At 38.7% G+C, this 15,581-nt stretch overlaps 1 protein-coding gene across 18 annotated transcripts in view; it reads left to right on the top strand.

Moving 5' to 3' along the window:
• Window positions 1–15,581, top strand: part of mtd (TLD domain-containing protein mustard) — a 158,336-nt gene that overhangs the window by 136,390 nt on the left and 6,365 nt on the right. The window contains exon 1 of one of the 18 annotated variants that reach the window (XM_017898212.1): window positions 75–517. The exons of 16 other annotated variants lie outside the window; for them this stretch is intronic. In XM_017898212.1, the coding sequence (XP_017753701.1) occupies window positions 452–517 (66 nt within the window). In that variant the 5' untranslated portion in view covers window positions 75–451. Of the gene's footprint in view, window positions 1–74; window positions 518–6,569; window positions 6,718–15,581 lie in introns of those variants that run through there. One more of the 18 variants, XM_017898213.1, reaches the window with a different exon arrangement.

The following is a 15,581-nucleotide window of genomic DNA, read 5'->3' on the forward strand; positions in this document are numbered from 1 at the left end:
TAAAGGGAGCAGTATTAATCCATCGTTTAATACGGTCCACTTCGATCCGGTCTAAATAAAAGTGTATTTAACGCACGTTCGAGGGACAAAGTAAAATCGATTGGATTTTAAACTGCGAAGCTCCGGAAGTTCACGTCGCTAGAGGGACTTGTACAATCGTCGAGTGTTCTTCGTCTATTTGAGCTTGCGTATCGGTGAGAAATTTCGACGATACGGTTCGCGTGTATTTTCAGCGTAGACACGGGTTGGTCTGTTAGCTTCTAGAAAGGTTCTCGCGACGACGGTCGGCGGTAGCGAGATCTTGGACCGGTGCTCGGTCGCGAAACACGCGTGTGATCATAATGTAAATTGTTTTCTCCGTGGTGTCGCCATAGAGAAAGACATACCGAGTGATAAAAACCGTGAAGACTGAAATTCAAATCGAACGTCAGAGGCAAGAAATCTAGTCAAAATGCCGAGGCCAAAGATTCCCAATCCCATCACTAAGATCTCCAAATTCCTCAAGCAGAGGACGAAGGTAAACAGTACTTTTAATCGAGGAACCATCACGTTTCCATTTTTTGGCCACCCTGTAATCCTGTTTGCGAAAGAGACTTAACGAGATCTACAGTAGCTCCTTTTTTTATCAGCATCACTGTCGTGGATCGTTAATAACGTGTTCTTATGACAATTTGTCTCGTTATAACGTAACATTCGTTGACTATTTTTTTCTTCTTTTTTTTTCTTCGCTTTCTTAATTACACCTTCAGCATTTATGCGAAAAAGAAGGGGTGTACATTGAATCTGAGTGCCCCATTCAGGATTCGGTGTCAAATGTACATTAATTAATTAAATATCCATGTAATTTCATTTCGCAGGTATATATATGTATTTCTATTACACATGTGTGTGTTGTTACACGTATGTAATTATTACATGTGTATTTATTACGCGTGTATTTTTTTACGAAAAACTTGAAAAATATGTAAATTCGATCAATTAATTCGAGTATCCTTGTACACGTATATTAATAAATTAAAAATCCCTGTAATTTAATTACACGCGAATTCCTATTAACCTGTACGCGGAAAATTCGAAGAAGTCTTTTTAATTATCACAAATTAATCCTCAAAATTTCAGTATTTTTTCATCCTCTGATCGTAATCCTTCTCGGAACCTTTTTCACGATAGAATAGAGCATTAAAAAGTAAACATTTCTTGTATGAATAACTTTGTTGTATCTTATCTTATTACAAAGTTCTAATGATGCAAAAAGAGCACTGAAAATTCAATTACCGGTTTCATCTGCTTATATCACGCGAAAAATAGAAAATTATTGCATGTAAAACCTGTTATGATAACCAGAATCTCCCGATTCGATGAATTTCCGTTTAATAAAGTATGCTAAAAAATACTTTCTTTACCCACTGTACTTACATATAAATACACGTGTAAAACAAACACACGCGCAACCGTGTAATTAAATTATACCGATTAAACTTCGGTATCGCTAATTACACGTGAAAAAGTGATCTCCAGCATCCTCCCTCTGAATCCTTGCAACTGTGTTTGCAAAAAATTTATCACAGCCAATTGTGTATCATGTATTACCGTGTACCCACTTAGCAAACGAGATAAAAAATTCATTCGAGTATGCCAATACGCGAATAAAGCTCTTTTTTCAATGTAATGGTTACGGAAATTCTCCATGTTCGTCGAGCAACTTTTTCCCTCGTCGATCACGACGCGTTTCCTAAATCGATGAACGTTCCTTGAACGAACCAACGTTCCCATGTTGACGTGGAAATTATTTTATTCACGTGCAAAGAGTTTCCCACGAAATGGTCGCCTCTAGATCGAAGGAAACCTCGAGTTTTCACGAGTCCAGCCAAGCGGCACTATTTACCACACGTGTTCCACCCAGCTGACTCCCCATTGACATTTCCCCTCTGCTCCTAGCCTTCCTTTCTTTACAGATGCATAGATCCACCGTTTTTCCGGAAAACAGACCTTCTTCACGGTTTAGAATCTATACCGAGTCTATAGTTAGTGTAGAGTTGTTCGATCTATGCGAACACCTGCGTAAAATCGGTCCTTGATTTGGATATTTAGAACTGTTTATCGATTCTGACGTAAAACACGCTGTACTAACACAAGGCGAGTTGATTTTCAGTTATATTTATCTATGAAGATCATAGGGGACACGCGTGATGAGTCCTGATGTATAAATTATCGGAATTTCGAGTCTTGTAAATTGCAAAAGTTGGAAATGATGCGGAAGCGATGTATCATTATCTAGAAGATAATTTCGAATTATTAAGAACTGAATTACTGTGTAATGAATAATTGTAATGGACGGAAAAATGCACTGGTAATTATGAAAAGTAAAAAACTTGAAAGAAACGAGTTTCTCTGCTTATTTTGTATTGGATTCACTTGTTAGATTGATCAAGAAATAATATCTCTGTTTTTAATGTCAGATATTAATCATTTTGTTTAACTCCTAATTAACGTGTTGTTATATTTAACACGCATGATATAATATTCAACATACCTAAATGTAATATGTTACAAATACATATTACAATTCTATATTCTATAAATCCCCCCAAAATATATTTAACCATATACATGCTGTATATAATCATATTTTTTATACAGCACGATGTAAAATAATATTCATTTTGGTTGAAAAATAATATTTTTCCTTGAATTTTGATTTTTTATGATGACTTTTTACCTACTATCTTAAGGGTAGTTGTATAATTCTAATTAACCTGTATAATTGAATACCTTACTATACGCATGTTGTATATAATAATATTTCTTATACAGCACGATGTAAAATAATATTCATTTTCTTTGAAAAATAATTTTCTTTTTTTCTTGAATTTTGATCTATGACTTTTTACTTGCTATTTTAAGGGTAGTTGTATAATTCTAATTAACCTGTACAATTGGATGCCTAACCATACACGTGCTGTATATAGCAATATTTTTATATAATACGTAGAACATAGAAAAATTACACGATTAGGGTGAGAAAAGGAAAAAGATAGCCTGGAATCTCCGAAACTCGTCCATTTTCACAATACACTCGTGCACCACGTGTTGCACCATAGGAGATCATGTCACTTTACCCAACGAATCTTCTTTTTCCTCCATCCCCTACTATTCCGAAGCGACCAGCTAACCCAGTTGCCAAGGCACACCCTGTATAACGATCTTAGAAAAAGTCTGGGCGTTTCAAGCGCTTTCGTTTTATTTCTGGCAATGAAGCGTGTACCAAAATACGATTCCAGTTACAACCGACTGACATGTCGTTGTTTAGGTATTTCCGACGATACCAGTGGGCGTTTTCTTTCCTTCGCGATCGACTCGAACGTAATGGGTTATTGGTAATGGAGATATCGAAATAGATTAAAGGCACGTAGAACTTTTCATCAGGTTGGATTGCGCGAATCGCGGCAATATGCTAACCGGATAAGCGTTCTTCCTCTTTTTCTACGCTGCTCAAGCGAAACAGGGGAAAAAGGAAGAAGAAGCGACGAAGAATTCAGCACGATCGCTGCTTTCTTTCAATTTAACACAGCCATCCAACTTTCTTCGACCCATTTCCAGCGTTTTATCGGGAATCACAGGTTTTTCGCGATACAGAATTCGACATAGTTTCCGATTATCCAGGCTACTTTATTTAATTTTCATCCTTGGCTATTCAATTTTTCGCGTGTACGTAATTTTCCTGCGTGTCAATCCGTAATTAATGTAAATTAATTTACGTTAAAATAGTTTGAAAAAGTAATTAACGTCCAATTAATACATAATTAACGTAATAGTGATTTATTTGTTCAGTACGACTGCCCTGCTCTTCAATTTTTTAGCTTCCGTAACACTCAATTTGCAAGCTTAATTTTAGTTAAAGTTGCAAGGGTGTTCTTCATATTTGCAATTACGGAAGTTCGCTAATTATTCGAAACACTCCGCCAATGATATAAATAAATCCCAACTAATTTTGCAACCGGAAATTTTCGCGAAAATGAATTAATTGGCGCTGATCCTAGTGATCTGTAATGTATACCAAAATACACTGCATTTTTATTCGTAACAAAAATAATTAGGTCTCTCATTCAATGTATGACACAATTAATTCCCCAGAAACTGCATATACCTAATGACAATAAAAATATATATATAAATAAATCAATCTGAAACCAAATATTTTAACTAACATATTCGCCATTTATTTTTCTAAAACTTCAACATTTTAGCGTGTCACTTCGATAATTTTGATACCAAAATTTCTAAACGATTTTCTTACATTTTTCATAAATGATTTTTCAGTCTCGATCTTAATTTTTCAATATCGCGCAAAATTTTGTAATATCGATGACATATTTGAAGAATTATCCCGGGCGTGCACACGCGTTGTACGCAATGGATAGAAAAATATGCCAGGCCTGGGTTGTTTACTTGCAACCGGTCCTTGGCCGCGCCTAGGTCCACCTTTCACAGAATCCGGCTTCGTTCGATATACCATACACGAACACGGCCAATCTCCGACGGAAGTTACGCAACAACGACACACACCGGCCTGAACGCGCGAACACGCGCAGAGGGTGCGGCCTATGGCGATGCTTCGATCGCGAAAAGGGGTGGTTTCCCGTGAACGCTAGATCGAGGGAAAATCGCTGCGCCAGAGAAGGAAAACGGGAGAAATAGCCCGTGAATTGGAATACCAATGAATATTCCGGAATTGCGAGAAAAATGGGGTAGCTAGGGGTGGATTCTTCCAACCCTCTTGAAAGGCGAGGGTTCTTGGTTCTTTGAACCAATTTTTTCTTCCATTTTTCTCTTGACGAAATTTATTTGGGAATGTTGGAATATCGTATTTGGTTTTAATTTAGCTTGCGAATCATCCCCTTCTTGCATCAGAAGCTCGTGCCCCCTTGAAAACAGAGGGGGTCTTGTGGAACCAATTTTCTTTTCTTTCCTTCTATCTTTCTCTTGAAGAAATTTATTTGGGAATGTCGAAATTTCGTATTTGGTTTCGATTTAGCTTGCGAATCATCCCCTTCTTGTATCAGTAATTCATGCCCCCTTGAAAATAGAGGGTTGCTTGTGGAACCAATTTTCTTTTCTTTCCTTCTATTTTTCTCTTGAAGAAATTTATTTGGGAATATTGGAATGTCGTATTTGGTTTTAATTTAGCTTGCGAATCATCCCCTTCTTGTATCAATAATTCATGCCCCCTTGAAAATAGAGGGTTGCTTGTGGAACCAATTTTCTTTTCTTTCCTTCTATTTTTCTCTTGAAGAAATTTATTTGGGAATATCGAAATTTCGTATTTGGCTTCGATTTAGCTTGCGAATCATCCCCTTCTTGCATCAGAAGCTCGTGCCCCCTTTGAAAACAGAGGGTTGCTTGTGAAACCAATTTTATTTTCTTTCCTTCTATTTTCTTTTTTAAGAAATTTATTTGGGAATATTGGAATGTCGTATTTGGTTTCACTTTAGCTTGCGAATCATCCCCTTCTTGCGTTATAAGTTTGTGCCTTCTTGAAAGCAAAGAGTTGTTTTTGGAACAGATTTTTTCTTCTATTTTTCTCTTGAAGAAATTTATTTGGAAATGTTGGGATATCGTACTTAGTTTCAATTTTATTTGCAGATCATCCCCTTCTTGCATCAGAAGCTCGTGCTGAGCTTGTTCCGTAGCTAGCCAGGCGTAATAAATGATCGTGTTGCACATGGTTATGAATTAAGTGTACAAATTGCTTCCTATTTGCTGAACAGATGGGGACGGAATAGAGCTTAACAGGTCTCAGAGTGCATACCGGATTTGAGAAGACTCATTGTTCGTTCTCAGGGTTGTTTTTGAACGTTCCCTGGAGCCCTTTCAGGCTTCCCCGTTAGTTGCTGTGATCTTTTATTCGCTACTTTCTTCTCGGTGAATACAGTTGCAATTTCCAGAAATTTTGCAATTCGCATCTCTATTATTTCCTCACTCGTGTTATATTTTTCCGAGTAAACATTTTGCTTTCATATTTTGCATTTTCATGATGTAAGTCTCGAAGCGAGAAAACATTTTCTTCTTAATCGTCTCGTATTTAAATATCAGCTGTTCCCGAACAGACCATGTTGATCTCCAACATTCTTCTACTTTTTCTAGGTAGTTACAGATGTAACCTGTTTACCAGCTACTTCTTCGACGACAAACATTAATATTAACTAAATTTTCTGCCAAGCACGAGAATACGAAATTATTTAAAATTACTACTAACTTTTAAATCGGCGTTTAATCTATTTGACACGAACTAAATATAAATTTAACCTTTTTGCCAGGAATAGAGCATTGTTAAGCAAATTTTATTAACTATATTCGCGTTACTTTTTTATACAGCTATTTTCTATTTAAAGATGTACTTTTTTTGAAATTAAATCGGTGAAGGAATTTTATTGTTGTCCTGTATTTTATTAGCACGTTTCATCGTGCATGGAGATCGACAGATAGTAATCTCTCTTCGCAAAACGATCGTTCCGACATCCATCTGGCACGGTCCCTTTTGGACGCGATTCAGTTCTCGCAGAGCCACCGATGTATACGTACCGTGTTTAAAATAAAACGAGATCCACCCGAGGAAAATTCTCGATCAGTCTCATTCCTCCGAACGTTCTCATCACGAGGTAGAGGAAGATCGAGCGGACATCCGTCCTAGGGTGGATCGAACTTCTGTTCACCAAGGTGAGTGGCAAGAACTCGCGAAGACTGGCAAAAAACTGGTGAAAATCGCGGTGTACCGGTGTCTTACGTCTGCCTCGTTTATTTCCGCGATTTCTCCTTAAATACGCGACTGTTTCCGTGGCAGAACGATATCGCGAAAATCTCCTTGACCTTGCTCGCGTGTCGAAATATCTCGCAACTTCCGGTACTAGTATATTTCCTTCCTGAATGCATTTACGCTGTGTCGAGCAAGCATAAACATGGAGGAAGTAATAAATAAATATCGAAAATTTTTTATTTCCTTTAAAATCGTGCACCTCGAAGAGTTACAGATCTATTGACCTAACAGGTGTCATTCTTGCATGATGACGCGGAGTCATCGTGGAAATGCAAGTGCAGTTGCATCATTTGCATACGGACTAACATGCTTGGAATTCTCCAAATTCTCTCGAATTTTTAAATAATCCTAATCTCAAAGATATCCCGAAAATTTGTCAAAATCTGTCAGTTTTCTTCTCTCCAAGATTTCCAAGTCTCTCTTTAATTAATTTTTGGAACATCTTCGTGTGTAAACTGTGAATTGAACGTTTCGAGAGTTGAACTTGTTTCAAACCTATTGGAAGAGAATGTAAGGACACAATAGAGGAATTGGTGTAATAGAAATTAGCAATGATTGCAATGGATGTCGCAATGATTATTTCAATTGCGTGGATATTAGGGTGCGTACGAAATCGTGGTTTATCATCCAGTTACGTAATTTCGCGCACATAACGTTCGACGAATGTGTCGAAGCACATTTACAAGGAAAAGGTCCCAGTTGCTCTACTTCCTGTGTGATATACGGGACAATGTCAGCGTACAGGGTGTTCGAAAAATAGGAGCCCGAAATTTTCTTGACTGATGAGAGGTTCACTGTGATATACTCATCGACGAGAGCGTGTTGCGAGGGAAACAATGAACGTTATTTACATTTAATTGAAATATAGGCGTTGGTTCTTCGTTAGCGTAATAGACGATCCGAAAAAATTCCAATTTTGCAGTCGGAGGTATACTAATTGCTAGATACGTTCGACTCGCTGTATTCGTGCACCTCGACCGATAATACTAATTAACGCGACGCGTGTAGCATAAAATGGCAGAATCGAATTTACCTGCGAGAATTTAGAATTCCTTTATAATTCCATTTTTCTTTTTACCAGCATTGACTTTTTCTTTCAAACAGACGATCGAATCTATATCCATGTACTTCCATTATTTTCAATAACAGGTTTTAGGAACAATATGAAACTATATACAACCATAATTTGATTCGAACAATACATCTTTGTCGTATTTGATTCCATAATTATAAATATAATTATAGAAAATCGGATTTATGAAATATAAAATTTGCACCAAAATTACGTGTACCATTACCCGTCGAACAATTGGTAAACGAAGAAATAAAATAAGAAGAACATTTTAAAAAATGGAACACGGAAAGATATCGAAAAATTAATTATACCTATAGCGAAAGAAAAATTACAATAAGTGTGCAAAATGACAATGTCGAATGCGAAATTTTTAATTAAAATTTGGAAACCATAAATTGGACCCTGGTTTATCGTTAGTGTGTTTAAATTTGTCGAACTGGCTGTAATTTCTCCAAATATTTCCATCCTACGAAAGTTATTTTCAAGCATAACAGTTGCTCGAGTCAGTGCTTCTCTCGCTTCCAATTTCCATCATCGGAGACACCTATCGACTGATACAAACTCGCTTTATTCGTATTTCACTTCACCGTATTGAATATTCACCCACGACGGCAGGAAAAGAGGAGCATATGGAAATTATTATACCAAAGCGATCACAATTACGCTATTAATTCAGCCGCAATGATTAATACACCGCGCTCCGGGGAAATCTATAAAAACATCGTTCGACGAGAAATCCAACGCGTATACGGATCGTTGTATTTATGGTCATTCATTAAGCCGCGCGCGCGCAATGAATGATGCCTCTTCACTTTCATTTACATTTTAGATTGAATGATTTACCTTCTGGTTCTTCGCCTCCCCCGCTCGTGGAATGCTTCTTCGTCTTGTTTTATCGCGTCCCGATGAGATTTCATTCCTGACACATCGTAGATCGTACACGCGCATCGCGTGTATAGTAAAACGAAACGAGAAGATATTCGCGCTTTTAATTACCCTCGTTGTAGTTCCAACTAGCGTAACTAATTACCCTCCGCCATTTAAAGTCGACACTTTGTGCATCGACTGTAATCTCGTCTAGCCGAGAGCAGTTTAACTGCTAATTTCTATTCCTGCTAAAAAATGGAATGGTCGAAATATATTATCTTTTAGGTTATCGGAACCCATATTTAATTAAAAGTTCTTATAACTCTCGAGATTTCGTATTTTTACTCTTCTCACTTTCAAATTTCCCGCCGGAGGAACACGCGTTTGTTCAAATACTGCTATTCCTGTCCCTCTGGTGTCACGCTGTCTAACTTCCTCCTATTCATATTTCGCGCCGTCGGAATTTCCCCAGAAATCACCGAAAATCCTCAAACTTCGTTTTTCCCTCGATCCTAACTCCTCGTTGAGTCTATTATCTTCGTTACACCGTCGTTTCTGTTTCAAAGAAAACGGTTAAAAGGATGTCAATAGAGCGAACTAAATAACCAGTACGCTGTAAAATTGATCGCAGAAAATGGAAAAATGAAAGAATAAATAAAAGCGAAAATAAAAAGACGGCAGCAGGACCTTCGAAAACGACAGTCGGAAAAATCGGTCGATTTACGAGCGTCTCATCATTGTCAGCGAAGCTGCGCCGAAGGACAATCGGGAATAATACGCTCGAGGACGCGGCGAGTCCCTCGAGAGATACACCGGGCGGAATTCGCGCGTACTTGACATTAAACGAGAGGAGAGACGAAGGAAGCTGACCGTCGAACGATTTTTTCTTGGATTCGATGGTCATTCGAAGAGAGAGATACCCATTCGAATGTCCCTTTCGAGCCTCAGTACCGAACGATTCATCGAATCGGTCGGATTCTCCTCCTCCGATCCGGGCAGCCATTCGAGCGATTTCCAATCGAGTTCCTCCGGTTCGTTGTCTAGAATCGTCGATAGACTCGAAGGAATAGAAAACAGGGGGAAACCGGGGAATTTTACTTGGAATTATCTTCGATCATCCAACTGATCCGCTTAGGGGATGATCGTCGGGCCAAGTGGAAGAAAAATTATTCCTGTTACGTTCCTGGTTAATTTTCCGTGACGTTTTTAACGATCATGTCGACGAGGATCGATGGGTCTGTGCAATGAGCATCGCGAGTATCTTCCATGGAATTCGAGACCCGTCGCCATTATTGAAGTGTGCTGTGAAGAATCAGGTTGAAGGATAATAAAGGTTGGGTTAATTTAGAGAGAGAATTCAATCTACGTCCGCGATTGAACCTTAATAACGTCGATTTTGGAGTTTAAGGAATCTCCACGGGGAAGGTCCATCATGTTCGTCGACCCCTGTCCGGTTCTTAATTACGTCTTCCAACATTCCTCGAGGATGCTCTCGGTGAGACATTGACCTCCATTGTGTTCCCAGTTTTCTCTTCTCTTTTCTTTCATACCATAACTTTCTTCGTTTATCTTCCAATTAATCTTTAAAACGCTGGAGGATGGAGGACAAGGACGATAATTTTAACGTATTAGTCTAGGAATTCGAGTGATACTAAATAATTTGAAATCGAATCGACGTGAAAGAATTAGAGGGACGAAATACGTATTTTTCCCAAATATCGCGTAAATTAGCTCCAGACGCGGTGTCTTATTTAAGATTCGAGTATAAATCGAAAATTGCACGGAACGGGGGTTTAAGATTCATGTAGAGAGAGAAACCATCTTTGTCCTCGATCGAACGGCGTGGGCGAGACGGCGCCATTGCTCGGAGAACAAGAAGAACGGGAGAAAGACACGAGCGGAACCTTCGTGCATTGCTCGTGGTGAAATTCCGAGGCCGCGTGTGTGCATCTGGAAAAGTTGAGTAAGGGGAGAAATCCTAAATCGAGATCGTCGCGACCTTCCTCGCCGGAAACGACAAAGGCAGTCATTCGAAGCGCGCGCCGCTACGGGTTAAAAATATGGCGGCGCCTCTGGCGCGTTTTTAAATGGCGGATGATGCTGCACCCGGCTGCGAATTGGGAATTCGAAAGTAACCGGTTTCATGATTCGGTAAAACCTATAAGGAACGCACTTTCGTCGTTTTCCTTGCTTTTTCCTTTAATAATGTATCTTCTTTTATAATAATCGTCAAAAATCGAGTTACATTTCGAAATCGTAACTTCGAAAGTTCTTCGGCGTCCTATCACCTTCGAGCAAATAATTTCGTATCATTTGGCAAGCAAATAATCGAAAACGAGATTCGCAAAGCGAGACACGGAAGAAGGATGAAAAAGCAGAAGATTGTTTGCGAGTTTCTACGAAATATTGTAAGAGACTAGCATCGAAATGGCTTGTTTTTATAGGCGTTGGAAAGCCACTGCTCCTCGCAGAGCTATTCTGCATTACAAACGGCTGTTAATGATGGAGTTTGTTAAACGAAGGCGAATTTAAATATTTAAAATTACTGGAAGAGTCGAAGGTGAATTCGTTGAATTTTATCTCTATGCAGCAGAGAGAAAGAGCACCGGCGTCAATCGACCTTACGTTCGCGCGTACACGTCATTTTGAATATTTTTTCGGCCTGCATCTCGATTGCTGCCACGACCTCGGTTATCGTGTATCGAGGTGACGTGCGTGTGCGCCACGGTGCCCGTCTTCCACGGTATAAAAATCTTGTTATGCCATCGATTGGTCTCACTCGAGACGCCTCGATAAATGCTAAGAGGATCTGTTCACCGGGCAATCTGAATTTCAAATTGAAATGGCACGCGTGTCGCGATCGACCTGCGAATAATTATTGGCCGACCTTTGCACTTGTGCATCGTTCGGAAAAGAAGAGGATTCGATGTTGTCTCCCTTGTAACCATAACTTTTCGTATTTAATATCCTTTCTTCGAAGGACATGATTCTTGTTTGCACTTCGATCTACTTTAACGTCTCTTTTCTTTTTCCTATTTTTAATATCTCTTGAAAACATAATATTCGATATTTATTATTCCTTAGTCGATAATAGTCGTTACCCTAATCTTTGTATTTCTAGCAACTATATGGTACCTAACAATCGCTCTAATAATTATAGCACTCGAGATCTGCCATTTAATTCTCGATGGTTGGTAATTGAGGTTACTTACTGTTATTTTCGTTATTATTATTTACATTAACCACATGAGCTATATTTAGATGCACATTATAAGTCGGTGGTTCTATAATAATTGCATACTACTAGTATTCTATTACTCGTTACACAACATTTGCTACTCTATATTCGCTACTTTTTGCTCGCTAATTAATAATTGCTAGTGATTAGTAACTCAGTCTACCACTTATCTTCTACCTCGTTATCATCATTTACTACTATTACTACTATAAGTAGGAAATAGAAAGTATTATTATCTACTTTCTAATTAAGTCTTATATTTCCTACTCACGACTTTCCAATTACCACTCGTAACACACTGCGAGTCCTCTCGTCTCTCGTCCCTAAATTTGCCTACTACCTTTCTCACCGATCAAAGAATACTTCCATCGTTCAACCCCGTGATCTCGAACACACCTAACCGTTGACGTTTTCCAATTTTCCCATAGGTCGATCGTACATAACTGTTCTCCGATTCTCGCGAACTCGTTTCCAGACCAACAGGTTTTTGCGGTACACGCGAGGCCTCGACCCATTCGCATGCCATTTTGCCAATTATCTATCGTTAACGAACACGTCGAATAAAAAGTGCGACTCTGATTAATTTCGAGGGCACGAATATCGAGGAATTAGTCGGTCCCCCTAACTCGTCGACGATAAATCGCCGGTCGGAGTCACGCGTTAACCCAGTGACGATATGGAAGTCAGAGGATGCAGAGGAGTCGTTATCGAAAGCGATAGTAGCCGAGAAGCACGTGTGTGGATAATTGGCTACACGATTATTGTTTACCCGGGAAGATTTTATTCCAAATGGACCTCGGTATCGTCAACAACGAAAGCTGTCCTTGCTTTCTGCATCTTTCTTTCTCTTTCGCGATTAAGCGATTTTTTCCGCCAACAAACGATAAAGGGTAGTGTCGCGGGTCAAGGAAGCTTTTCTGATAAAGCACGAGGACGCGTGCTTCGAGATGCTTAAACCACGATCACGCTACCAGAACCGCCTCGTTATCTCTGGTTCACTTTTATTCTACACAGAAAAGCAATTCTGTCGACAAACGCGACTGGGTCTTACGATGAAACATATTCATTATGAAATTTATATGAGAGATTATTTTCCAGAAGATATTTCACGAGTATTTTTTTCCATCCACCATCGTCCATATTGAAGGGGTGAAAACAGAGCTCAAAAGTAGAGGTTGAAAGCATGTTCTTAGGAATATCTGAAGAAACAAAAGGAATGAAGACAAATTTTTCTTTCTTTTCAAAATATTCAAAAATAAATATTTTTTACACGAAGAAGGCAGCCAGTATAGAAATTTTGATGAAAGATTAATTGCTCGTTTCGAGAAATGGCACGAAGAATAATTCCCTTTAAATTAATTTCATTTTAATAGTTACTCGTGTGAGAAATAAAGTAAAATGGAAAATGAGGGACCACTGTGTTTTAGATGCATTTAGCAACTGTTTACGTGCAATTCTGTGGCCTACTTTGCATTGCAAATAGAATTTTGATAAAATTGCATGCCAATTCCTCGTGAGTTTGATTACTTTCAGAAGATAAAATAAAACTCATATTTACCATATCAAAGGATAAATCTCCGCGAGTCGGATTACTTTCACGAGTTTCCTGTATCGGATATGAAATAAACTAAACTACAAATCGGAAAATAGATTTACAAAACTACTGCATATAGGTGCATTTCAAAACCATTCCTATGCAGCTCTGCATTCCAGTTCGTATACCACCACGAGTAAATGGCACAAGAAATAATTGCTCGTGAATCAGATTACTTTCACGAGTCACCCATGTCGAATACAAAGTAAAATAAAATCAAAACCAACAAATAACTTCACAAAATTCCTATTTGTGTACCATTTGTCTACCATCTAAAGGAAATGGCAGAAAGAATAATGAACAGAACCTGATATAAAGTCACCAATGTGGAATATAATATACAATAAAATAAAATAAAATTGAAAGTAACTAATAGCTTCACAAAATTACCATTTGTCTACCATCTAAAGGAAACGGTCCAAAAAATAATTGACCATTTCCTCACGTCTAATATATTCATGAGATAAACTTAAAATCTATCCTATGCAGTCCTGCATTCCAAAAAAAAAAAAAAGAAAAAAATGTGAAGAATAATTCCACAAGAGTCAGATTTCTTCCAGAACCAAGAAAATCTGCTGGAACGCGAGAAAATGGAATAAGACGAAGAAAATAGGAGAAAAAAGAAAGCAAGAAATAGATTGGCAAAACGGATTGGCATCGAGGTCGTTCGCGAATTGTCCTTTGACGTGCTCTTCAGAATTCCGTGATTAGATGAATCGTGCATGCGCCCTGCCGCGTTTTCCCACGTCACAGTTCGTTCGAGTGCGTTTTTCCCGAGGCTGGCTCCTTGATAGGCGACGAGGATTGCGCTAATTGCCACGACCTCGCCTCAATTGATGCGTATCGCGTAAAAAGCAGGGTGAACCACGACTCGTTTGGTACCGGCGGAAAGTGCTCCGTTATGTTCCCTCTGGTGAAAGGCGATCGCCATTGACGAAGCGATATCCTGGCTTGCCTTATCGTTCCTGCCAGTGCAGTCGACCTGGCCATCCACCGATTCTGTGCCTCGTCGATATCGGTTCTCCATTAACGCAGACCGCTAACGCCATCATCGCAGGGTCACCTGAAATACAGTGATGGTCAAAATATAGGAACACACGAGTATCTCTAACTTCTATCCAATAATTACCGTGCAGTAAATGTAGCCTAATAATAAAATCGAAATTGCATTCACTGCAAAATTCCTTGCTGATATGAAATATAATTTCTTCTTTCTATGGGGTTCCTTCGTGTCGACCAACGTTTACACTTTCTAGTGTCCGCCATTGTACGTCGAGAATGTAATTAAGCCTAATTTATTACTTCTTAATCCCTTGGGGACGAGTGACTATTAAATGGCCACTCAGTGTCTTTTGCTGTTATGGGTAATATACGAAGAAATATTGTTCTGTTGTTTCTGTGAAGGAGAGAATAAATTTCGTTGGTATTTTCGCCTCTTGTTCTGCTTATTAACTATTCAATTTCATTCAGCTTCAACGTAGTATCACTTGGATGTAGTAACATGGGAAACGAAGGTCGCTAATATGGATTTTCATGTAATTAAGAAGCACCTTGGAAACGTTTTTGTAATTAATTTAGCGACTAATGCGATGAGATATCATGGATGTTACATTGATGGCGCACCTTTGTTACCCTACGCTGCTGCGTAATATTCTGGTGAATTTCTTTATTATATTCGCGTGGACATATGGTATTAAGCATATTTAATTATCAAAGAGAACTCTTTTTGTCGTTGTAAAAAAAAATTGCTAATGTCAGGTCGGTGCATGTTTATCGCAATCGCTTGGACGTATCGCCAGAGGGTAAACATAATCTTCGCTTCTGCCAGTAAATCGCGTTATCAAGTGAGAAAAAAAATACAAATCCGCGGAGGTATCGCTATCTTCGCGAGGGGAATATTTTATAAATATTTCATGAATATTTCCATTGGTGGATATTTCAAATTAACGTCGATTTATATTTTATCTTCCTCTTCTCTATTCTCATCTTCCTG

This window comes from Eufriesea mexicana, unplaced genomic scaffold (genome assembly GCF_001483705.2).
Source record: "Eufriesea mexicana isolate 0111107269 unplaced genomic scaffold, ASM148370v2 scaffold588, whole genome shotgun sequence".
NCBI lineage: Eukaryota > Metazoa > Arthropoda > Insecta > Hymenoptera > Apidae > Eufriesea > Eufriesea mexicana.